General features: G+C 38.1%; 1 protein-coding gene across 19 annotated transcripts in view; it reads right to left on the bottom strand.

The window, feature by feature from the left end:
* The window catches only part of grip1 (glutamate receptor interacting protein 1), a 248,060-nt gene that overhangs the window by 152,030 nt on the left and 68,586 nt on the right, over positions 1-27,444 (bottom strand). For 6 of the 19 annotated variants that reach the window (XM_079868979.1, XM_079868983.1, XM_079868968.1 and 3 more), the window contains exon 1: positions 4,199-4,445. The exons of 4 other annotated variants lie outside the window; for them this stretch is intronic. In XM_079868979.1, coding sequence (XP_079725105.1) covers positions 4,199-4,331 — 133 coding nt within the window. In that variant the 5' untranslated portion in view covers positions 4,332-4,445. Of the gene's footprint in view, positions 1-4,198; positions 4,447-27,444 lie in introns of those variants that run through there. 9 more of the 19 variants (XM_079868982.1, XM_079868966.1, XM_079868984.1 and 6 more) reach the window with 2 other exon arrangements.

The following is a 27,444-nucleotide window of genomic DNA, read 5'->3' as shown; positions in this document are numbered from 1 at the left end:
GTCATCATAATACCAAGAGAGTCCTGTGTGACGTGCAATTAAAAACAGAAGACAAAAAAAGATGAATCCAGAAAGTGTGCCAAGTACTTTCATCTCATTTTATCCCAAATGAGAACGATGAGACAGTATCCTCCTGCTATTCAACAGAAGGCCTTAGGTAACCCTCTCTTTTTTGGCATAATTGCTAATGCGTAGAGAAAGATCAGCTGACTGTGAATGGTGACTGGGGAGGAGAGATGATTGTGGAGGGACTGGCAGGCTTCATTATCACCTACTAACTGTGAGCAGCTCGTTAAAATATCAGACTCCATCCTTCTTTAGCAACTACGGGCCTAAAACAGCTGCCGCTGCGCAACAGACGTTCCCATAACCATATTTCAAGAAACGCTGCCATCTTTCCAGAAGGATTTTGAGAGGGCTATGGGCAGATTTTAATTTGTGTTTGCTTGAATGTGTCTTTGGAAAGCAAAATTTAGCAACACACTTATTGTTAAGTGGTTGAAGGGACAGTAGACGACATTGCATTTAGATAAACAGTGAAAGAAATCTTTTTTTGGCTTTCTATCTGCCAATATTAGGGGGGAAAAGAAAGGGAGGTGTTTGATTATAGTTTGGACAAAACAAATTAGCATTTTATCAGAGGGAAACATTTTGTTTTACTTTACTGTCAAAATGATGATTTCATATGCATTTATTTTTCCTTCAGGGTTTCATGTGACCTACTAGAGGAATCTCTGCTTTGATATAAGGCAGATCCTTGATTTAGCTCCCAGCTCCTTTGAGACATCTCTTAGAAGTGCTGCCACTTTCTTTTTGGGAACCAAATGCATTCTGTCATAGCAGCCTTGGTGGCTGTCATGAAGAATCCAACAGAAATCTCTAATCGCACACGAGGTATTTCCTCTTTATCAGACAAATGCAGGTATTTGCCACTTTAGTCTATATTATACGCAAGAATGTAACAGCAATGACAACTATTTTCCACATATAGTGTCATATTTCTGTAAATTAACCTGTGCCCAGCTATTCATTTATTATCCTGGACTATAGCACAAAATAAAGTCATGTTATGTACAGGGATGAGGCAAACTATCTCAGACAAATACCGTAATGTGTAACAAATGCCACCAACAAAAACACAGGGTGATATTAAACTCTACTCAAAAGAGCATTCGCAAGTAATTTTACTTCCGTAATGTGACATGTTTCTATGCTTCTATTAATGAATCCTGAATAGTATGACAGATATTTATTTAAGAAAAATAAGAGGGTTGGTGATGTCAGATAAAAATAATGTCACTTCAGGGGCAGATCAAGTTATGTATGATGAAATATTACAAAAACATATTTATTTGTACAGTTTTACAACTGGTGCTATGATTATTTGCATTTTAAAACAATTGGTACTTCAGTGATACTTGAGTCTACTCCTGTGAACAGGAGAAAACAAATAAGCAAAATGGATGCTGTGCATTAGGTTTCTGGGAACCTCGCAGCAGGGAAAGGACACTTGCCCTGAGCTAAAATAAGGCAGCTAATGTTTCATTTAGGGAGTCTCTCTACAAGAAAAATATTCAGCATTTAAAATAGTATTTTTTTATACTAGTATGCTCAAGACGATACCAGTTTTCAGAAAAATGGGGTAGCAAGTTTTGCTTTATCTTGTTGAAAGCCGTTTCAATTTTCAATTTTACATAAACAGACCACGTTCATAGTCAGTCTTTCAGATTGACAACCAGATTTACTAACATGTGTGACTTTTGAATTGGACCAGCATAAGGTTCTGTATGTTACAGATTAGCCAATCTCACTCTTGAAATGTGAAGGAATAGGCGAATGTAAAAGAAGTCAGTTCGGTTTTATAGCCAAACTGTGTGTGAAGGCAAATGCATTTAGCCAATCAAACAGAACTGAAAAACCGTAGCCATATTTCCACTGCAAATAAATGAAACATTACATTCGGTCACCTCCACCAGAATGTCCTACAGTCCCTGAATAAATCAAACAAACATATTCTATCTTTCCACTACTCTTTGTTATGGTGATATGATCAATTTATCAGAACATAGTCCTCCCCCAAAGTGTGGGTCCTGCAGTGAGCCCACGGGTATAAAAATCAAGTGTATCATAGAAAGAATGACAGCAGGCCACACGAGGGAGAATTTGATAAATGAACAAGAATGGACACACTAAAATCTGACTGTGAATTATACATGAAGGCAAAAATGATGAAGAGAGGCAAGAGTGAGGCGAAACAAGGTACCCAGACAAATCGAGGGGGGACGTGGTTGGGCTCGGGGAGCACACGCGTGACATTTCCAGGGTTTTGCTATGGGTTAATTAGCAGTTGATCCCTTTGTGCACGCCAAGCTGCCATTATGTTTTAAAAGCAGCATTGCTATCTTAAAGTCTAATTACATTTAACGCACACCTGAAGCATTAGGCCAAACAGAAAATGTAAGTGACATCTCTACATTTCCCACTAATCTAAAATATTCCAAATGGCATTTATTCCTTCACTTCCTCTGAATGACTCAGTCGGACTCCAGCTGGGCCAATTAGGTGTTTAATTCTATGTTTCGTACAGAGCGCTTTGCTACTGCATATCAAAGTGAAAACCTGACATTAAAAATAACGCTTGAAAGAAAGAAGTCATTAAGGGAACAGGTTGCAGCATTCAGCTGACATCACAATCGTCACAAATTGCTTATCAAAAACAGATAAAACATGGTTTCAGTCGCACAATTAATTCCACCAGTCATCCTCAATTCATGCTAGCAACGTCTGAGAACACCACAGTTCTGCAGGTTTAAATTCTCAGAAAGGTTGTTCGTGCAAATCAGCGCTTTCATGCGTGGCGGTGATGACTACATCACTATTGCTAATGGTGATGAGTAAGTATCTTGGGCATTGCTTTGTCTGACTAACATGCCCCCACTGATTCAGCACTGTAACATTTTTTTTTTTTTTTACCATGATGGAGACTTTCCATTCACTTCTATTGTTTTTATGCTAAGCTAATGATGGTTTCTATCCCCTAATTTAACCACTAAACACAGAAATCATGTGTCATTACAGTATTTAGTATTTTTATTAACCCATTTGGGGACCCTTGTCTGGTGGTCTGGTGGTATCAGGTTATACTACCCTTGTTGGGACATTTTGGTCCCTCAAATGTAGACACACCCTGATGCAGTCACACTGAAACAAGGTTCAAGCAACTTTAGCATACTGTAGAAACTTAGACACTATCTCAATTTTGAATCCTGATCATCCTCCTTTGATTGCTTCAAAGCTTTCATACAAAGTGCATATATATATATATATATATAAAAATCAACTAAAAAAACAACACCACCACAATAATACAAAAGACAATGCAACAACAAAGCTTTGCTAACACCTGCATTCAATCACTCTTAGACAGTCCGTCATTCACCAGGAGAGCTGTGGAATGAGGATTACAGGATTCACAGCTCCTCTCTTCCCTGTCATTACCCATGCTGCCCCAGGGCATCTCATGAACGGGAACCTGCATTCTGTATACAAGGAAACTCTGAAACAACTTGAATTGAAACAAAAGATAGCTTGATCCAAGAAGACCACTACCGTATTGTGTACAATTCATTTTAAACAAAGGCAGAACAAAGGTTGGGAAAGATGCTAGTCAGTGGTGTTTTTGAAACCTGGCACCACAGCTACCTGAGACTGCTATGCTGTTGAAAATGATGCCCCGCTACACAAACACACACAGGCACACACTCGAACTTCTCACCTGCGATTAAAGGGCAGTGTGCCATCCAAACACACCAAGTAGCACTCAAACAGCAGCAGCTCAGCAATGCACACCAGTATGGTCATAAATGTCCACTCTAGTGCACATTTAACGGCCAACACAGCATTAAACACATTCTAAATCAATAGAAACAAATGGTGACCGACTGAGGCCATCCATCAGACAAGGGTAGTGAGGTAAACACACCCCTAATACCCTTATAAACACTCACTGACAAGGAACCTCAACTGCAGCAAGCTTAAGTCCCCTCCAGGAGTTACGGTCTACAGATAAACCATTCATTCATCCCTCAAAGCGGAGTTGCTCATGATGTCTGCCCTAGGCTAGTGATTTATACAATAGTAAAACAATGACTGATATCCAAGCTCTAATACCCCCAAGCCAGCTAATGGAATCACTTACGGTGCAGGTGCTCGGAAGCATAGTAATAGACGTCCTCATAACCCTCATGATAATCCTCTTCCGGACGGTACTTTTTGCCCTTGCGTCTCCTGGACCTCCGGATCTGCTTGACGAAGCCAAGGAAGCGATCCATGCCTACCCACCGCGTGCAGTCCCCCTGACACAGGCGCAGACCGCTGCACTCCGCCAGCGTGTGAAGGTTTGTGTTCTGTTTCACAAAGAGCACGGCTCCGAGAGATCTCAGAAAGAGAGAAAGAGCGAGACAGAGGCGGAGAGGGAGAGAAGGAGGGGTAGGGAGTTGCAGGGGGGAAGCGACGGATAGCAGTCAGCTGGAGAAGATGGGTCAAATATCAGTCTTCTCTGGTGCACTGGTCTCCTTTAAGAAAACCACGCGTGGAAGGGTCCTCAGCAAACAGCTGAATGGGTCTTTGTGCAAGTGTGCATGCACGTGTAGGTGAGAAAGAGTGAGGAGGGAGAAGGAGAGAAGGGAGGGGGGAACACACAGGGAAGTGACAAAAACACAAAGTTCAAAGGAACCAGCAGCAAGGCGAGGAATCCTTGGGCTATGACTGTCTCATTTCAGAGTGGGAACAGGGGTGGGGAGTTTGTCTGCCTTTAAAATAAGCATGAGGCTTTATCATCGTAAGAATGACAAACAAAGGAGTTGTGCACGAGTGGGGTGTGGATGGAAATCCTCAAGGGTCTCTCTAGCAATTCCATTGCAAGACAAAAGCGATAATTCCACTAGATAGAAGGGGCACTGTGGTCGCCGTGGCACTGACAAAAAGCTGAGAGGATTACAGCAATCTCCAATTCACCGCCAACACCAGCCTAGCCAGCCGGTGCTGCCTGGATCAGCGGCTAATAGTATTAATGGGGCAAGAGGACTTGTTAATTGAGCTGTTTGCCAACAATGACACCCAGGCGTGTGTCAGTAACACATTTCATTCAGAAGGGGTGGGTGACATGTCACCCCCAGGGTGATAACACAACTCCTGAGAGACTCCTGAGACCTGATTCCTTGACATTGTGCTGATGTTATCCTACCACCTTGACCTTGGGTAAAATGGTTAATGTCTGTTCTAACCTTCATGTACTTTTCTTCCCAGCACTGAAGATGGTCTATCACGTCAAAAACACCCTGTGATTCTTGAACTTATGGAATCACCCATTTTTTTTATAGCCAATTCTCACTGTGATTGGATGGCTGAGGTAGATCATCAAGGTCTAAAACATATCATGGGAGAATAAAACACTTCACAGAAGGCTCACTTGTCACATGCGAGGGTCTTTTCCGTGGTGTTGAGCCTTTTCTTTTGTGCAACGCAGCAGGGGGCTTTCTTTGTCTGAGGTTTGTCAAACGCACAAGCACGTAGTAGGAGGTTTAATCCCACCCCGTTGGATCACTCCTTTTCTTATGTCGTGATTTTCATTTAGCAGCTATAGCCAGGTTTTCACATGTTAAGGATTACATATGCATTATGTATTATTATTTATGCATTATGTTTGTCTGAGGTTTTGGAAGGAGGGAGAGAAAGGAGAAAAACAGGGGCAGAGCGGAGCCATCGGTAAACACACATGGTCTAGACATGTCAAGTATCGGTTTGTACAGGAGATATTCCCATTAAGTTCCCATTGTTTCTGGTTACATTTCTACTGCCATTCTAAGAAAAACAAATACATTTATTATTACTATTATTTTGAATGCTTTTATTGTAATTAATAACATTATAAGATCACATATTGACAGCCCATTTACAGTTTTACTAGAACTTACTGCATGATTCTCAAATATCCTCAAACATTGAAGAAATAGGATCTAAACGTCCTATCAAATAAGACATCGCCTCTCTGATTGTCTACTGATGAGCAGACACATGCTTTCTCATCAGGGAATGGTGCATCAAGGGAATTCACAGCTCTAACAATTTTGAGACCCAGACTTGTTTATCCAATCTGTCAGCCACCTGAGGCAATCAATGCACATTCAACAGATTCATTATTGTTTCAGGAAATACAAAAATCTAGATGCAATCTAGCTTGCGGGTTGGGTGTTTAATTATCTCAGTGGTCGCCATACCTGTAATTATACATCCTCCATCCACATTGGAAGACTGAGTTTGGATTCAGGGCAGCTGCTCTTTGCAAAACTGCAGAACAGAGGCAGTATTCTCAAGCAGGGTCGTATGAATCCACATGAAGAGAGTTCCTTTATAAAATAATGATTGTCTTTATTGGAGATGTGCAATTCACAATGCAGTACTATTACTATTCATGAGGTAAGTGCATTGTAATTAAGACTATGGCTAGGAGATGGTGTAATTAGGGCTAATTTGCTATATTTCATAATATTCCATCTGGTACTTTGGAATAAGAACTGTAATGTGAAGCGTCAAGGAGTAATCATTTTGTGATGGTTTGTGCTTGTATGTTATGAGGATTGTGGCAATGTTCCAGGTGTGAGCCTCTCCTGAGATTGTTTCCAGATAAACCACTGCAGTAAAAGCCAGGCTTTAAACACTGAGCCTGTGCCAAGCTCTTAGTTTCTCTGCACCTACTCTGAGAGCTAAGCATTTGCTGCAGTCACCTATTCTCCTGACCAGCTCACACACCCAAAATATAACTTTGTGTCTTATTTCTTTTTTGGCTCAATTCCATTTGTATGGTAAATGCTGCGGTATGTGCAGAGCTGCAATGGGAGTCATTCATAATGGCTGCATGATGAATTCCCTTAAAGGAACAGTTTACCCAAAATGAAAACTTTTTTTTTTTTCACTCATACTCATGTCATTCCAAACCATGTCGTTCCATCTTTAGTACTTTATCTGCCAAACAGAGCTATGTCCAATTTGTGTACAAATCTTTTGAATCAGAATGAAATGGTTTATTCAAGTTATTCAAATTAGTGTCTCGCCTGAATGGTGAATGCTTTTTTTTTTGTTAAATAAAAATCTGATCTGACAGCTTTTATGATGTTTCTATTATAGACCAAGTCCTCATTCATGTCATGAAAAACAGAGAGGCCAGGACATTCTTCAAAAATTAACATTTTTATTCCATGGAAGAAAGAAAGTCATACAGGTTTGGAATTGAGGGTGAGTAAATGACAAAATTTTCATTGTTAAAAGTGAACTACCTCAGCAGTGACAGACAGGCTGAAAGTGTATGCGTATGAGCAATCCAGGCAGAACTTCTTCAATTCCTCACTTGTACACCCATTTGAGCGTGAACTGCCTGAGGCTTTTTCTGGAACCAAGGCTGTGCCAGTTTGTTGCAATATGGTAGCTCCTCTTTGGAAGCAAATCCATTGCCTGGGTAGAAAAAAAGGCTGTCCAGACACTACATCTGCTATGAGCAAATGCTTCAGATGGTTGAAACAGCCTCTCAGTAGAGGCAGGAGGATGACAGGTTAAACGTTTGTGTTTTCACAGTTATTTGAACTGAGGCATTCAGAAGTCATGCAGGATTGCTGAGTCAAGTGCTTCACACCTTTACAAACAAACCAACCCACACAAATGAAAATTCAGTCTCTTTGAATGCTCAGCCTTCTTTCCCAGTGCCCACAGTCTCCCTCTCATGGTTGAGTGAAGCACTTCCTTTACTAATTTATCACGTCTGCAAAGTCTATATTTATTCCGCCCTTAGCAAGTTCCATTAAGTACAGAAGGTCTTTTTTCATACCTTCAGCTCTAGACTCTTCCTCATTCGAGATGGCATTTCTGCTCAGAGTGAATGGGGGTTGATACCTCTCCCAATAAATAAATAAGGTACAGTTCATGACTGGAAAATTTGGATTGGATTGGTGTAAAGTTATAAGTTGTATTTGTGTCAAAGCAAGTTTGGGGCTTTGCGAGGATTAATTTTGGACCTTGACCACACTGCATTAAAGTCGTGGAAACAATTGTGTGGTAAGACATAAATATTCTATACTGTGAATAGAGGAAGGTGACAGAAGTTAGAAATCAAATATGAGTCAGAACAACATGGCATCTCTGAAACAGCCAAAAGCAGCAGTTAACCTGTATGAATGTGCCTCCCCCATCTCAGATTAGATAGGAATGTTATTTACTCATTCACAATGTCTCCACTATAACTGTGAATATGGAGCTTATGGCTTGAACAAATTGAAAGCCTTAGCTTACCTACCTCAATCTTCCATCATGACAGCCCTGATGTACTGTTATTACAAGAACAGAAGCATTTTAGAGTGCAGGCCCGAGCATGAATCAGCTAATGGAAGGGTTTAAAGGTCAGGCCTAAATGCTCGCCAAGATGCAAAACATCCCAAGACCTCCATTGACATTGTCATTAACTTAGCACATACTTAATCCTTTGCATCAGATCCTTTCCGAGCCTGACGTCAACATGAGATTAGGGGGAACCACACAATGGTTGATTATTTTTGGTCGAGATGGTTGGTAAACCCAGGGGCGATCAAACAAGCCCACCATATAACTCTGACTGAAGGGAACTATCTCAATGAATGTTGTTAAGAAGCTGTTAAACAGCGCCAGAATGACAAGAATAATCAAAGCAAAAAACGAGGATGAAAATATGCATCTTTAAGTATAGCACTGCTGTCAAGAGCGAGCAGAAGAACAAAGATCGAAGGACTTACGCTTTCACATCCGCCCTCTGATTCATTTCACGCCCAGATGGTTAATGTTAGCCAAAGCCTTATGGGCTGACACCAGCCTTCATTCAACATCAAAAAACAGTGGGCAGAACAAAACTGTGACCTTCCTACCCTCAACTGGGAGTTCTATAGCGCTATTGGAGTAGAGGAAAGAAAAACATAATTAAATAATTTAATTCAAGTGTGGGTCTCCCCTCTTCATACATGGAAGGCTAAATCCACTTTCAAGGTAATTATGTATTTGATTAACAGAAAACATTGAAAGGCTAATAAAGTACTACATACAGTATATGATCAACAAATGATCTATGTATGGGAAATAACAATTTGTAGATAGTAGCTGACTCAACTTCTTATGCTTTACAGCCAGATATAGAATCTTCCAGCTCACTAATACTGCCACAGTTTGGAGATCAGATTGAGAAAAGAAAGGTGAAAATAAAATAAAAAGTTAAACAAAAGCTCTGGTGTGAATCTGCAGCAGTTAATACACAAACTTCATGTCAAAGAGGTAGATTCCCATGCAGTCATTCATTTGGCTTGTGGTCACTGATAAAACATACTACTTTAAGAAGTGTTGGGCAGTGTTAACCAGCAAGATCCTGATGTATCCACACCGATTGGTGTCAGAATATAGTCAAAGACCACTTAAAAGCTAGTCAAACATCAATGAAAACGAGTGGGACATTTTTTTTTAATCATTGGAGAGAAAATGCATGAGTGCCTGGCCCATCTGAGTGACCTGTCTAGTCTGCTCGCTCAAACCGACTGACAGACTTAGGCCTTGTTTACACCTTGTGTTAAGATGCATTTTGGTCAATCGGATCACAAATAGACGCGGCAGACACATAACCGTTTACACCTAGTGTTTTAATGTCTTTTTTGTCCACTTTTGACCACTTCTGTCCTTACTTCTTCAAGGTGAGGGTCTATGGGCAGGTACAGTAAATGTATGTTTGTTTGTTTTTTTCAGATCTTTCGATCTAATGGACAAAATAAGATTTAGCAATTTGCAACGTGCAATTTGAATGCGCACGGAGACAACAGAAAAACATACAGAAGGCATCAGCATTCATTCTGCTATGACAGCCGCAAGACCACGGCGAACGAGGTGAGTGCGTTTTAGAAATCAGGAATGGTGAGAGAACATTGTGCTTGGTAAATTTTTTGTCTTCAAACCAAACTTGGGTCTTCAGCTGACAAAGTTTAAATCCCGTCTGGCTGGCATGCTACCCATAATGTTTACACATTATGTCAGTGGCAGGCAGTCTTTTGTGGTTGTTTGAACATGTTCAACCACATGAGCGTTTACACTACGAAAGCAATCCGGTCAAATGAGTTTTCGACTACTGGAAGCTCAAAATGTTTAAAACCCTGTTTACAACTGTAATTAGCGTAATCCACGTATGATATGATCGACCAAAATGCATCAAAATACCAGGTGCAAACAGGGCCATAGAGGAAGTCACGCATAGAACTACACAGCAATGACAGGAAGGTGGCCTCCAACACAAAGCTAAACTTCTCAAAACTACAATCACCCAGAAAGGGTAAGTCTCATCCCCTTAACTTCCACAATAGAATAAAGAATGGACAAAATATGGGTATAATATGCGTTTTGTGATTAACAGCACTCTTCATGTGAATGATCTTATAATGATTCTAAAATTCTCAAGAGCTACCTTTTAATTGGTTTCAAAAATTTTATATATACAACAAATATAACAACAACATAAATACAACAACAGCAGTAATTATATAAAATATAATTATATATGAAATAATTTAAATATAAATCTACTACTATTAATAATAACATTATTTTTTATTTATTTATGTAACACAAATGGAATTAAACAATATCAAATCTGATTCAGAATTGAACCGAAACTGATAGTTTGTGAATCAAATCAGAAAACCTGTGACAATGCACAGCCTGCCTAACAGAGCCTGAGAGAGCCAAATATATCCGGTAAACAACATTGGATTCATTTAATGGTGGGAATCCTTTATTGATAGCAGTCACGTGAGAAGTGTTCATGTAGAAACTCATTTTAAAGATGAATGTGGAAAAAAAGACTGAGAGGGAGCATGCAGATGGTGACGACTCTGAATAAAACATGAGGGGTGAGAGTGACACAGACTGCTAAAAATCACATTCGGATCAAAGCACAGATTCAGCATGTCACAAACAGCATTTCCAAAAGCAGCGTCGTCAAGTGAAAGTGTCCAAATCCTGCTTTGGACATCTCGGCTGACCCAGGCTGACCTCGGGGTCTCTGACGCCAGTTTTGTCCCCTGAACCAGTCAACCTTTTCAACCGCCATCAAACAACTGCCAGCACTGTGCTTCTACAAGCACTCACATTCCCTAGGCACCCCCCATGTGTCATTCCTGACAGAGGGAGAAATCTTCCACCAGGCTTGACAGACATGTCCACATTATTAATGTACGTTACATGACTTCAAATGGAATTGATTGTTTTCCTCAAGCCTGTCAGTGACAACACACAATTTTGCACTTTTACTGGCTAAAAAAAACCTGCCTTTCCCACAGGAGTCTGTATTGAAGGGTATTTTTAAAATTTTAACCAAGACAGTATCTTAACCTTGTAAAACTGTGTGAACAGCCCCTTACACAACACAAGACTTCCAAGATTGAAGGTAGAAAGAAATGATTGTGATTATTTAAATTGACCAATTTTTGCAATGTCCTCCAGAGGAACTGATGAGAGTTAATTCTGTATACGGCTGGATTGAATAAATATGCTTGCCGTTGTTCATTACCTTACATGCCCTTGCACACAGCAGACTCAAAGTGCTCCACAACATGCAGAGGCCTTTGATTAAAATTGTTTTATTGTGCATGAAGCCTCCTTAAGCTCTTTGGGAAAGACTCCAATTGCCAAAAGTGCCATTTTGTTGAGTGACAGTTAACATTTTCTCCCATTCGTAGGTCGTTCACACTGTACCCAGACTGTCGTCACGGTCCAAATGTAGATTCATTTTTGCAGGCCACGTCTCAAATGAGATGTGAGACTCTCTCTGACTGTCTACAGACTGTCTGCATCTCTGAAATGTAGACAAATGTGCCTGCCAATCACAAAAAGACAATTTTTTGGAGTACTATTTCAAACAAATAAATGTTTGGTGATACTCCATGTTATGAGCGATATAACTAATAATTTTAAAAATCTGAATTTTAAAATGTTTGATACTTTAAAAATCAAAAATTGGTGGATATAAAAATTTCACCAAAAAAAATCTAAAAATCTATTATTTTAAAGTAAATTTAGGCATCACAACATTATAATGCACAGTATGAAAAATCAATTTAAGACACTGAAAAGCCTTACATTTGTTTTCGTTTTTTTAAAGGTCAGCTTTAAGTGAGCATTAGATCTAAATGTACATGATCATGTGTCCTATTTATCTTTTTACAACTAAGCATTTAGTATCAATCAATAAAATAAAAATATATTTTACCTCAAGAACTCTTAAAACAAAAATACGTCATACTTTTGCTGCCAGTGTCTCTCGCCTGAATTGCTGTGGAGGATAACATGAACGTCTAGACAGCAGCCTGCTTTCTTCAGACAACACTACTACTATAAAAGCATCACATGACTTATATATAAAGCTAGCACAGACGGTAGTATTTCTCCCTTGGGAAAGTTGCTATCCTCTCAAAGACATTACATCTTCATGTGGCACACTGTCTTTGAGACACGATGCCCTGTAGGCCACTAGTTTCGTCTGCCGCAGTAAACACAATCATCCCTCTGAGGATCATGCCATCGCCACGATCTGTCTTCGGCCTTTGTGCCAATATATCGATTCGACATAACCTGCCTAATGGAGTGTGATGCGGCTCAAGCGCCACTGGGGAGTAAGAAAAATTACAAGCACCTCAGATGTCTCGATTTTATTTTATGTCAAATTAAAACCACACAGCTATGCTACATTTCATCAGATTTTTTCTTATAAGATATAAGCCCCAAATATCGTACTGCAGATATAAAAGATGTGAAGATATAAATGTGATGATTTGCCAGAATATAAAGCGTTTCTGCTGCAGGCATCTTCTGCGGTGTGAAGAGGGAAAGAGAACACCTCTGTTGCTGGTGGGTCTAAAAATATACAATTATAATCACAATAGACCTCTTGTTAGTCCATGTTATTGTACCACATACTTGTAGATGAATACATCGATGACTACAGGGGTTAGAGAGAGAGAAGCCGGTGTGAACATGACATGAAAAAAAAAAAAAAAAAAAAAAAAATATATATATATATATATAGTGAGGAAAATAAGTATTTGAACACCCTGCTATTTTGCAAGTTCTCCCACTTGGAAATCATGGAGGGGTCTGAAATTGTCATCGTAGGTGCATGTCCACTGTGAGAGACATAATCTAAAAAAAAAAAATCCAGAAATCACAATATATGATTTTTTAACTATTTATTTTTATGATACAGCTGCAAATAAGTATTTGAACACCTGTCTATCAGCTAGAATTCTGACCCTCAAAGACCTGTTAGTCTGCCTTTAAAATGTCCACCTCCACTCCATTTATTATCCTAAATTAGATGCACCTGTTTGAGGTCGTTAGCTGCATAACACCTGTCCACCCCATACAATCAGTAAGAATCCAACTACTAACATGGCCAAAACCAAAGAGCTGTCCAAAGACACTAGAGACAAAATTGTACACCTCCACAAGGCTGGAAAGGGCTACGGGGAAATTGCCAAGCAGCTTGGTGAAAAAAGGTCCACTGTTGAAGCAATCATTAGAAAATGGAAGAAGCTAAACATGACTGTCAATCTCCCTCGGACTGGGGCTCCATGCAAGATCTCACCTCATGGGGTCTCAATGATCCTAAGAAAGGTGAGAAATCAGCCCAGAACTACACGGGAGGAGCTGGGACCAGCGTTTCCAAGGTTACTGTTGGTAATACACTAAGACGTCATGGTTTGAAATCATGCATGGCACGGAAGGTTCCCCTGCTTAAACCAGCACATGTCAAGGCCCGTCTTAAGTTTGCCAATGACCATTTGGATGATCCCGAGGAGTCATGGGAGAAAGTCATGTGGTCAGATGAGACCAAAATAGAATTTTTTGGTCATAATTCCACTAAACGTGTTTGGAGGAAGAAGAATGATGAGTACCATCCCAAGAACACCATCCCTACTGTGAAGCATGGGGGTGGTAGCATCATGCTTTGGGGGTGTTTTTCTGCACATGAGACAGGGCGACTGCATTGTATTAAGGAGAGGATGACCGGGGCCATGTATTGCGAGATTTTGGGGAACAACCTCCTTCCCTCAGTTAGAGCATTGAAGATGGGTCGAGGCTGGGTCTTCCAACATGGCAATGACCCGAAGCACACAGCCAGGATAACCAAGGAGTGGCTCTGTAAGAAGCATATCAAGGTTCTGGCGTGGCCTAGCCAGTCTCCAGACCTAAACCCAATAGAGAATCTTTGGAGGGAGCTCAAACTCCGTGTTTCTCAGCGACAGCCCAGAAACCTGACTGATCTAGAGAAGATCTGTGTGGAGGAGTGGGCCAAAATCCCTCCTGCAGTGTGTGCAAACCTGGTGAAAAACTACAGGAAACGGTTGACCTCTGTAATTGCAAACAAAGGCTACTGTACCAAATATTAACATTGATTTTCTCAGGTGTTCAAATACTTATTTGCAGCTGTATCATACAAATAAATAGTTAAAAAATCATACATTGTGATTTCTTTGATTTTTTTTTTTTAGGTTATGTCTCTCACAGTGGACATGCACCTACGATGACAATTTCAGACCCCTCCATGATTTCTAAGTGGGAGAACTTGCAAAATAGCAGGGTGTTCAAATACTTATTTTCCTCACTGTGTATATATATATATATATATATATATATATATATATATATATATATATATACAGGTTTTGGTTATTTTGGCAGTGTGGGCAGGTGCAAATCCTGCTGGAAAATGAAGTCAGCATCTCCATAAAGCTTGTCTGCTGAAGGAAGCATGAAGTGCTCTGAAAATGTCCTGGTAGACGGCTGCGTTGAGTGGACAGCACAGTGGACCAACACCAGCCGATGACATGGCTCCTCAAACCAACACAGACTGTGGAAACTTCACACTGGACTTCAAGCATCTTGGATTGTGTGCCTCTCCATTCTTCCTCCAGACTCTGGGACCTTGGTTTCCAAATGAGATGCAAAATTTGCTCTCATCAGAAAAGAGGACTTTGGTCCACTGTGCTTTATTAAATCCAGAGTCAACGCAGCCGTCTACCAGGACATTTTCAGAGCACTTCATGCTGACTTCATTTTCCAGCAGGATTTGCACCTGCCCACACTGCCAAAATAACCAAAACCTGGTTCAATGACCATGGTATCACTGTGTAATTACTGTGTGATTTCATGTAATATTCTAATTTTTTGAAATCCTGTTTTCGTGGGTTTTATGAGCTGGAAGCCCAAATTATGTACAAATAAACAACTAAATACTTGAAATCATTTAAGTTGTGGGCCCTGAATCTATAATCTATGGAAGTTTTGAATGGAATTATGGAAATAAATAAACTTTTCCATGATATTCTAATTTTTTGGAAAGGGTCTGTGTGTGTATATATATATATGTCTATTTTTTGAAAATGGCTAAAGACTCATGAGCAGGTCATTCCACCAGCAGGGAATAGTCCAGGAAAAGGTCCGTGAGAGTGATTTTGTGCCTCTTTGGGATGGTACCATGAGGCGTCGTTCACTTGCAGAACACATTTAAACATTAATTTGTATTTAATATATTTTGTATCTTCAAATGTCTGTGTATAGTTCTGTGTGTGGAGTGAACAAAAGGGAGCAATCTCAACTTTAGTGCAGCACGCCTTTCTTTACTTTGAACTTGGGATGCAATCTGACTTCCAATACGATTCAAACAATCCTATTAACCACAGCTGAGCGAAGCTGTTCTTACAATCAATTAAGGTGAAGGGAACTCATTCAGGGCATCTTCCTAGATTTAACATGAACCAGCATTCTGGTGGACGGTTCTATAATTTAATTTCCCTTTGAAATAGAACCGAGCACATTTACAAGAAGTTCAGATCAGGTGCACTAACCGTGAAAAATGGCACGCATGATTGGCTAGGCAGTCCTGTGGACCACAATGGGAAAATATTTGCACACATATGCACACACTCTCAGCATGCTAGAAGCAGTGATAATAAAAGCACACACGGACGATATTTGTCAATTTTGACCCTAATCCTGTTTAAAACATGAAACGTACCAACTGATGTCAGGTGAACACCGTGTCTGCCAGTCCGAAGAACAATCATTACACCAAACTGTGATAGTGTTTCCAGGACAAGAGTCTGGTTCACAATGTCAGATTTGACATTTTATTAGGGTAGATGTTCACATAATGCCATAATGCTTTGATTTTTTTTTTTTTTAAACATGTGTCTATAAAGGAAATAGACTTTGAAACCCACCCTTGGAAGTGTGACAGCTAGCCCCAGTCTCCCCTACAACAGATGATGAGGTCTGATACCACCTATCTTAAAGCCAAGAAGTAACAGAGCTACTTTCAATGAGAACCAAAACTCTACATTTTAACGATGACAGGCTCAGAGAGCACACTAATGAAATTCACTTGATTGAGAATCTCTGGCCAGCCAGAACCAACCAATATCCAAGAGACCTCCATGCAAGTCTGATTTTCACTTTATAAAATGGTGGCAAGGACATTATAAAAGCCTCAAATCAATGAAACATTAAAGGCGTGCTGTTTGTGAGCACTTTACTGAGATAACCTTGAAATCTATGAGGACAAGAAACTTGTCTTTTAGGAGACTTGCACCAGGCTGCATTAGAGAAACTTTATCACTGACATCTACACATTGACTGAAATACAGGACAGGAGTCCCCGAGAATAAAAGCCTCATCAACTTAGGAAAGTGGCAACGCTACAGATCATTCACAGCCACACTGCCAAATATTTAGCCACCGTTCCCGACGGATCATATATTAGAGCTCATAATTGCTCACTTGTTTCCTTACTCAGCTGGCTCTGATTTCTAACACTTAAAAAAAAAAAACTCCCAGCTCTCAATATGCCAAAGTCAGCAGGACGCCAAGAGTCAGACACTATCATTTTAACAGTTATAGCCATGGAAGACAAAATTATGTAGAAATCACTCAGTGGGCAAAAATAATATGAAATACTGTGAAATTTATTAAAATATTGTAAACATAACGGTAAAATTATATTTATTATTAAATCAAAAGTTTATCTAGATGGTGGACTAGCATGGCATAGCCAAAACTTATCTTGGTGAAGCTGGTTGATCAAGGAAGTCTTGCTGGTTAAGGTAGATAAGCAGCAGTGATGGCATTTAGTAGGAATAAAATGTCTTGAAATCAAAAGCAAGGTGCATTAGAGATAAGGCCTGTTTGAATCAGACAGGTTGGAAAGTGATACACCAGCACAGAAAGAGCAATTTGCACCTTTTATGGTTCCAAGTGCACTGATCAAATCAGGAGCTGAGTATTACTGCAGCAGTACGCAATCATACCTCACACACTTGAGTATGGCCAGTGCCTGGACTTTTGGAAGGGCTGGAAATGAAATGGAGAGAAGACAGACATTGAAATATATCTGTTCTGTGCAGGAATGGATACTGACCGGGCCTATGAGGCCAGTGCCCAGGGGCCCTTGACTTGGCCTGGAGTTGAAGGCAGCACAATACAGTTTGGTTCAGAAAACCCAGTGAAACCCAATGAAAACAAATGTTTATTAATGCTGTAATACATATATATATAAAAAAACTATTTATTATTATTACAGCATAACTGCCAATTTTCCCTAAGTTGAAGCGAGACTACATTTTTAAACATTGCCTAATTTTTTATTTGCCTCATTTGCATTATTTTTTGTTGCCTAATTATCAATGATCCAACAAAATGGGCATAGAGAAAGCAATAGAGTATGTTTTAGCATAGTTATTATTTAAAATTTGAACTGTAAAAAGTAAAAACGTACACCCTTCACTCTACAGTTGTTTGAACGACTGTAAAAGATGCACCTTCAAATAAAAAAGGCAATTAAGCAGAGTGTATAATGGAAATGAAAGATTTTCTTTTTTTTACTGGTTAAACCTAATTTTAATAGCCACAGCACTCGAAACGACTGGTCCAATCAGACTGTAATACCCATCACCACTAGACTAGTGACGTCAAAACGATCCACATGATTTTGTGAGATTATGAGGGGTGGACCTCAGTTTTTCTAGATCCAAAAGTTTCTACATTTTAAATTTAAATGCATTTATCTGAACTTTAAAAGAGGTCAGACTTATAAGAGCTCAAACCCATGTTCAGCAGGCAGCCTATGAATATAAATCATTAGTAAGAATTGTAAAAAAAAAAAAAAAAAAAAAGTGAAATAAGTGTATTGTGATTCTCGAAACATTTGGTGACCAAACAGAATTTCATTAAGTTTAGTAGGCTAACAACAATGTTTACATCAATTAATTTGGTTAAATATCAGGTTCATACATAGCTACATGTTCATTTTTCTCAAGGAAAAATCTCTCACTAATGCTGTAAACATACATACATCCGTTGGTATTATTATTAAATGTTAAAATTAACAACTCAAATATAATGTGGTTTTTAGAATAACATTATAATATTTTTAATGATATGAGTAAAATAATAATATGTAATATAGTGCATATATTGAGCAAAAATACTCCTCTCTAATAGGCCTAGTTATTTTTCTAGCTATGCTGTGGTCATTAAATGGCTTTTCTGAGGTAAATGTTAGGCTACGTAACCTGACATTGTTCTCCAGTTGTTTTATTGATTGATATATATGATTGAGTGATTACATGAGACATGATACATTTCAGCAAGTTGTAGGCTACAGTATCTTCCAACATAGTTCATTCGAGTTTATTTACAATTAACTTAAGAAGAGCTTTAGATCAGTTCACGTGTTGCTTGAACCGAGGTGCTACAGCGCTCTGTCACGTCACATTAAAGACCGCCAAAATGGTATTTATTGTTTGAATTTCGTAATAAAATTGACATAATTTGAAAGCTGAGACTTTGTTTACTATCAAAAGTAACCTGACTTGTCTTGTCTATCGGTGTCAGTGGCAATAACTGCATGAAAAAACGGAGAACAGTGTCAACACTATGCGTGACATTTATCTGCCCTGTCTTCACCAACACTCTGCATTACATTTATTAAAAACTGAAAAAATTGCAGCCCCTGCGAGATTTTGCGGGGGCTTGGGGAGGGGCCTTTGGAGATAACTGGCCCCAGGGCCTTTACAAGTCATAATCCGTCCCTGGTTCTGTGGGAGCTGAAAGAAAAACACACTTCACACAATAATACAAATATCACAAAAGAATATCCCTTTAGATATAATACTTAAGAGTTTTATAGAAACCTTTGCTTTGGTGGACAGAATAAAAATGGCAAACAGGTATGTGTGCAGCAGACAGGTAAGCACAGACGGTCTGGTTTTAGTATGTGTTAAAACTATTGTTTGAAATATATATATGTGAAGAAATAATCGTGAGCTCGTATTATTATTAATAATAATGATCATATTAAATATATGAAAAATAATATTTACAAAGAAAATCAAGAAAATATAGGAATACTTGGAGTAGGATAACTACATATTAAGACTAACATATATTTTGTGTCATTGGCCAATTTACTGTTTGTATTCATTAAGTTTTTTTGTTTGAAACATAAATCTAAAATATTAGGGATTTATAATATCTTTCCATTTAAATCAATGCCCCATCTTTGTTCACCCCATGATTCCTTTAATATAATACCTTGAAACAAAAAAATAAATAAAAAATTCTGCAGAATGACAGAGCATGTCGTTAACCCTGAGAGCTAACTCATATAACTACTCAGTGGGAGGGGAAACAAAATGACCACCTACAGGAATCTTAATGATATTTAAGACCTTTCTGAGATGTAAATATGCCTCGAATCACAGCACACAGCAGGATAAGTGATATGATTGGGTAGCGCATAATGAATATTTATGAAAACAATTATAAGTGGTTTGAACGTGTTCTTAGAGAAAAGTGCTATATGTTTGAAAGCATGAATATATCAGCTTGCGTTTGTGTGTGGGAGATAATAAATCACCTCTACCATGGAAACAGCATGTAGCAATGACAAAATATAAAACCTACAAAATTGTATCATAACAACATACAAGATCAAATCAGCTGGTTATTATTACAACATACAACCAATGATGCAAATAATTTTGTATCATTGTTAATGGGTTTGTGATAATTACCCTATGAACACATTAACCAACTAAATAAATAAACAGACAAATTAAATATTGATTTCAGTTAAAGTAATTATACTGTGAGAACTGTGCGAGTAAATAATCAGCCTTATACAATGTTAGCTATCCCATAACACACATAAGATAGACCCAGGTAGAATCAAACTCTAACATTAGAGGCCTAGAAATGTCACAATAGGTGAAAAGTGTCCTAGGTTTAAACAGAACTGTTAAAAGGCCAGTGGAGGTTGAGCCAGCACGGCAGCCGTTGGAGGTGTGAGTGAGTGTTTCTTGTGTTAAACGTTACACTCCAGGTCTCCCTGCACATGCTAGGCTGGCGGAGTCGTTGTTAACCTTGCAGTCGACCCTTCACTGGCAGGAGATGAGACGAGAAGCTTCTCTATAGGTCAGTGTGTAACACATGACTCCCTGAAGAGTCTAATGTCCTTTAGGTTACTTCACACAGAGGCCTTGACCAGATAAGGATGGATTTGCACAGTTTGCGCGTAATGTGTGGAATGGAAACCTCACTGGTTTCTGACAAAAAAAAAAAAAGAAACTACTGGAGAGAAAATCCAATCCAAAGTCCACATTGGAGCAGCAGCATGTTTTGGGATTTTTGAACCCCAATGCTTTCGGCTAGTTTTGTAGATTAAAATTAATTTATGTCTGCATTTTAATTTATACACAAATATTTGTATAGAAATAGCACAAACAGAAAGCTGGAACAGAAAGTAAAATTAAGAATTAAAACAAATTAATACCATGGTTTTGCCAACTGATATAATCATGGTACCATCACAGTATGTTATTTATAAAGGGCTTTCAGAGTTTCAGGTGAGTTTCACAGAATCTCACTCTATTCAAAATGAAGAGTATTAAATGATACAATTGTAACGCACTGCAATTTGCTTGCGTTCCTGGCTGCTCGCTCGTGAAAGGATTCGTTTGCCGTGACAGCCAAAGAGTCTGGCAGGCGTTTTCTCTTATCTGTGGCCACAGGTACGAACACGGGCAGCCCTAGGACAGGGGAAGCTGTTCTGCCTTGGAACATTTATCATTTTAGGAGATATGCTCTAGTGAACCTACTCTTATTGTTTGCCCAGTGGCCATGGCAGAAGGTTTGGTGTTCACTGGGGAGAAACACATACAAACAGTATGACATTTGGAGAGACAGGAAAAATAGGCATAACTAGAGCAGATAGAAAACAACAGGCCCCAGGTATTGTCTCAGATGCCCTCAATAAACTCTAGACATATTCCAACAAATCACAGCAACACTTCAATATTGCCTTACTCAGGCGTTCTCATTAAAAAAATAACTGTTGTTTTTTTTTTTTATATGGAGGTCTGGGAAACATTTTGGCAGACAAAACATTCTCCTTCCTGACTTTTTTAATTTTGGAATGATCATGAAAAAAAAAAAAAAAAAAAAAAAAAAAAAAAAAAAAAAAAAAACCATTTTCTAGCATAAAACCGTAATCGCTAAACTATGAAATAAATATTTTGAGAACCAATTGCTAGATGCGCATATCTGTCTTCAAAAATGTCACTATGAGAAGCATTTTTCATTCATTTCGGACTGTGGAGTACATTATTGATCCAGAAGCAAGCTTTGTTTACAGCATCCTCTACACATTCATACACTGATGGGAGAATATTGGAAGCTAGTTACTACTAAATCCTAGCAGAACATGGAAAGCCAGTTACTACTAAACCCCTCCCCCCATCGGAGATTAACCCTTTACTAGACCGAGGACTACAGCATCAACATTAGACAGTATCATTGTCTGTTCCACATGCCCTACTTACTGATTCAAAACACACGAGCACACACACACACACACACAGTCCGTATTATCATATTACATGCTCTGCCTCAGCAACCTGGTATATGGAGCATCTCCACCACATGCTGCGCATAATCTGACTTGTTGGTAGATAGTGTGCAGAGATCCCTGGAATCATTTGTTTTATTTGGCACACAAGTGCCATGCCATATTACAGCATATGATATGACACAATGTGACAAGTGCCTTTTAACAGGATTACTACATTTCACGGACGGACAGATGGATGGGAGTTAAAAAACAGCTGTATGCTGTTTGAAGTAATGCACTTTATTTTACTACATAATATATAGACTTTCTTCTAATAATAATATTAGGTTAAACAGTATACTGTGTGAACCCCAAATGGAAGTAGAACACGAATTACATTGGACTAAAAACCCAAACCCAGAGAGATGATTTTGCCTCAATTCCAGAATTCAATCACACACTGCTGCCTCATTTAATATTCAAGCTGTTGCAATAGTCACATTTAATCACTCTCTTAAACAGTCTCAGACATAACATATGCGATAATGGATAAACAAACACTACTGGCTGCTTTAGCAAAGTACATTAGAAAAACTTCAGCTTAATGAGAGACGTTAATGCTCATGAGTTTGTACTAATAGACCTCTGATAACAGTCTCATGGAATACTGCAGGAGTTAAATAAAGTTGGAAGAGCTTCCCCAAGATTATTAAATAAAGAACTACCTGAGGCCTACAGTGACACATGGCCTAGAAAAACATTCAAATGGAACTCAAGTGGGGTTTTATTAGATCCTAGAGTGCTTTCTCTCAAATGGAAATAAATCCCTCCGTCCATAAATTTAAAGTCATCTTTGCAGCACAGACTGGTCAATATACAAATCACATTTCCAACAAAAACACTCTTGCCAAGCATTTCTATTTTCAAGCCTCACTCATTTCATAATTATGTAAATGCTAATATAACCCAACGTCTCTCCTCACCTTTACCAACTACGTCATCTACAATAGTCTGAAACCGCAAAAGACGACATGTGACACAGGGCTGTATTTGCAATTGGGAGAGAAAATGACTGTGTGCAAATGTGCGCAAATTACATTTCTCACTGGATGCTTGCATGCTTATTAAAAAGGGACAACTCACAATACATGTATAGTAACATTTTTAGCTAAAAGCTATATTTCACAGAACAGTGCTCACAGTTATTAAATAACACATTATTAAATAAGACGGTCCAACTTTATATTAAGTGGCTTTAACTATGTACTAACATTGAAATTAATAATTTGATACAATGTACTTATTGTGTACATACATGTTTTTACATTGTACTTGCCAGCATGTAATTAAAGCTGTAATTAATTTATGTAATTACCTTTATAATTACACTGTTATCCTTCCTTTACACCTTAGCCCACCCTTAAATCAACCCATACCACCAAACCTGTCTCTAACCTTACCCGTATCACACCTCAATAGCAGCAAAAGTGTTTTACAATACATGAGCACGATAAGTACATTGTACTTATTTTTAGATGCAAGTACATAGAACTTAAAGCCACTTAATATAAAGTGGGACCAATAACATATCTAAAAACAAGCAAAAACACTATTCCAAACACTACACCAAAAAAAGTATGCTCCGATACTTCAGGGACCATCCAGTCTAATAATTTAATGTTTCCTAGTATGCTGAAGGAAAGCCTCATGAATATTTATTAAAATGCCAGCTGGAAACACACACTGAGTAAACAACACTTTATGATTAATATTCATGAGAAAAGTCAGTAAAAATGACATAATACAGACATCTCAAAAAAAAGGTAAAAATAGATATAAATAGTTATAAAAGTTTAAAAACATTTCATGCATATTTCAATATACTGTTAACTCTTATTTAATGCATGTTAATGACTAATGAAAGTTATTATGAAGTGTTATGTGATCCAAAAGTTAAAGGGTTTTCACAATTTTGATATTTTTAATGAAATCTAGGATATTTCTATTCATACACAACTACCAATTTAACACTTCAAAAAAGTTCATAGAGATCGTAAAACTAATCCATATGAATAGGGTGGTTTAGTCCAAATTTTCTGAAGAGACAAGTACTTTATATTGAATTTTGGATTTTATTCACATATTAAAACTGATCAGCGAACATAAAAAGAAGCTCAACCGAACCTGCTTGACGCACAATAACAAACCTCATTGGTACTTGAGGAAGCTTAAAAGCATTCAGTGTAACACACGAGAATGAACCTCACTGGTTCTTGTGGAAGCTCAAACGTGCGAGAATGAACCTCATTAGTTCTTGCATGTCCTAAATGACATCTAAATTCAGAAACACAAAATGTGACCAAAAAATAATAATAATAATTCACATATCATATCTCGTTTCTGAATTCTGTACTAATTCTTAATTACATTTTTGAATGCATGTCTCTGCATATTCGTGTTGTATTGAGACACATTATAACTAAGTCTGAACTTCGACAGCACACCCAAAAGAAGTCCTGCAATGATATCCAGCATAATGGAGGAACACAGAGGCAGCGTTTAACAGAAATCCTTTATTTCTATTTAGACTCAGAAGCGAAAGAGCTTTGAAGCGGAATAAACTAGATTTCTATTCTCCTCTATCTCTCCCACTCTCTTTCTCCTGAAAATCCCAGTGAGGAGGGGTAATCACAGAGGAACATGCACTCAGATCCCCTCTCCATCACAAAAGCTCTTTGCTTCTGGAACTGGCAAAAGAAAAATTAACAGTGGGTTACAAAATGAAGCATGCTTTCTGCAGCATACTATCTTAAAAAAAATATAAAAATTTACTTACATTTGATCACAAAAGTGTCACTACACGCATGTATATGCATACATACATACATGTACAAAAAGACTGCATAAATATCAAACAGAAGGATTTTTACTGTGCATCTCACAATGTTAATACACCGTTGCTGATTTTGATAAATATATCCTTTAAATGTACACTACAGTCATTTCTCCAAAGCTCAGCATAAAGTTCATGTGGTGAATTTTACGGTTTGTATTGAACTCATCAATTTTCACAGGTTTTTTTTTTTTGAGAAATGGAAAATTGATTTGTGATTTATGCGATAGCAGTTCGAGAGGGTCACATGTTGATCATCAGCAAACAAAGAAATTAATTTGAACTAGAACGCTGCATTAATCATAAAAATCTGCTGACTGGACATCCAGTTACCTCAGACAGACTGAATAAGCACACAATTCACTGAATAAGCACGCAAAGGAAAAGTTTTGAGGTCAAAAATATTCATTTGAGGACACTGCTGATCTAAAAGAATGTAAAGGTTTCTTTACTGATAATTTTCACCAAACAAGACACTAATGTCAACACTTTCCCTGCCATTGACAGAATTTTCCATCATTTATAAGACAACGCTTCCCCGCCATTGACGGAATATTTCAGAATTCCAATGTTTTCACTGTTATTCGGTAGGAGGCGCTATTAGGCATCTTCTGAGAAAGAACAATCTTGAGATCAAAACACGGGCATAAAAGAAGCAGAAACCAGCAATAAAAGCATTGCTGCAAGTTGCAGTCTTTGACAAAAATGCGATTTTCTCAGCTTTTTGTTCAAAATGTTGCTTTTTTATGAAATGTACCCATATTCAATTGTTGATAAAAAACAATGCATGCAGGTCGTTTTTTTGTTTAGTTTTTTTTTTTTTTTTTTAAAGCAGAGGCTCAGTTTTTTATTTTGATATTGCATTACTACAACAAAATATTTTGTGGGCCATGACATTTTTGTGAAAATGATTTTTAAAAAAAATGCTGGTGGTGGCTGCCAACTTTTCTTTTCTTTTTAAATGCTGGCGGGGAAAGAGTTAAATGCCCAGTAACTTCAAATAAGCAAGACCCGTTTTAAAGGCAATCAAATTTGGTCTCTTTTCTCATAACGTCATATAGTGACTAATAACAGGCTGATTTGATTATTTGATTTAATAATACTTCTCAAAAACAGACTGTTAAGTTTTATATTAAATACACCTGGCTGGCAAGCTACATCATATTTAATTGCCAGAGATCTATTCGAGAGTCTGACATGGGTATGAATGCATATTTCAATATGCGCATAACAATAAACACTCTCTCTCAAGAAAAATGCACAGTCAAAAACAAACAGCCACCATTTGTAAAAATCAGCCCAGTCATTTCAAAGTGCCAACAGAAGTAGTGAGGTAAATGCTTGATGACTGAAGATATTTACTGTGTACTTGATTGCTCTCTCTCCTCCAATACAGAGCAAATAAAACAATAGCACTGCTGAAAACAGTCTCCATACACCACTCAGTGCTTCTCATTGTCTTTTTGTATTCTCCCAAGGTCCACTGACTTAAAAACTCAAGGCATTCTGAAAGACAATCTCAAAGACAGTAAAAAGATAATGTTTATTACATCCATACATTTCAAATAGGTACATTACCACTATCATTCATTCATTCATTCATTCATTCATTCATTCATTCATTCATTCATTCATTCATTCATTCATTCATTCATTCATTCATTCATTCATTCATTCATTCATTCATTCATTCTCACTCAATATACCTGTCACAAACTAGCTGGCTGATAGTGAGTTGAGAAAGTACGCAGAGGTAAACTGTTTCCAAAGCTGAGTACCACAAATCATAAATTAAAATGACAAAAAAACTGCTTTATTCACTGAAATGCAGGAACATGAATTTATAGCTGCTTCAGATCCAAGCGTTCAGCTAAAAAGGACAAAGATAGATTTTGATGTTTATAATCTGGAAGCAGAGCAGTACATCTGGATAAAACATGACTTCGCTGTCAGCATCTGTCCAGGACAGCACTGTGAAATTGTCTAAAAGGAAAGTGGAGATGGAAACCTTAGTCACCCAGTCTCTCTCACACATCCCACCTCTCTGACGTCAGCCAGCCTCAACACTTCTTATTTTCAGAGGTCGTGAGAAGTCAAAGGTTCTCTTTATATTTATCTGCGCAAAACGGATGTAGCGGTAGCTTCGGAAGCTTTCAAGTCGACAGATGTCTGCTCTCAGCGCATTTGTACAAGATGACGAAGCTTATTATTTATAAGCTATCTACTCCAAGTCACATGGGTGAATGTGAAAGTGACTCTAAGGACATGTTTTTTCATTTCCCCATCCCTCATTCAACTTCATAAGACTATGGGATATATTGGTTAGGTGAAAGCATCAAGGCTGTTATATAAGAATAACTCTATATGACCCATAAAAAGGAATGAGAATTATAACTATTAGAAAAATAACACATTTGCACTACTATTATTGTCCAGGAAAAAAACAAGTTATGTCTCTTATGTCCACCAAGGCTGCATTTTTTCTTTTAACAAAATACAGTGAAAACAGAAATACTGTGAAATATATATATATATATATATATATATATATATATTT

The sequence above is a fragment of the Squalius cephalus genome (assembly GCF_949319135.1).
Source record: "Squalius cephalus genome assembly, chromosome: 4".
Classification (NCBI taxonomy): Eukaryota; Metazoa; Chordata; class Actinopteri; order Cypriniformes; family Leuciscidae; genus Squalius; species Squalius cephalus.
Note: the sequence above shows the minus strand (reverse complement) of the source record. Positions and strands in the feature narration are given on the sequence as shown.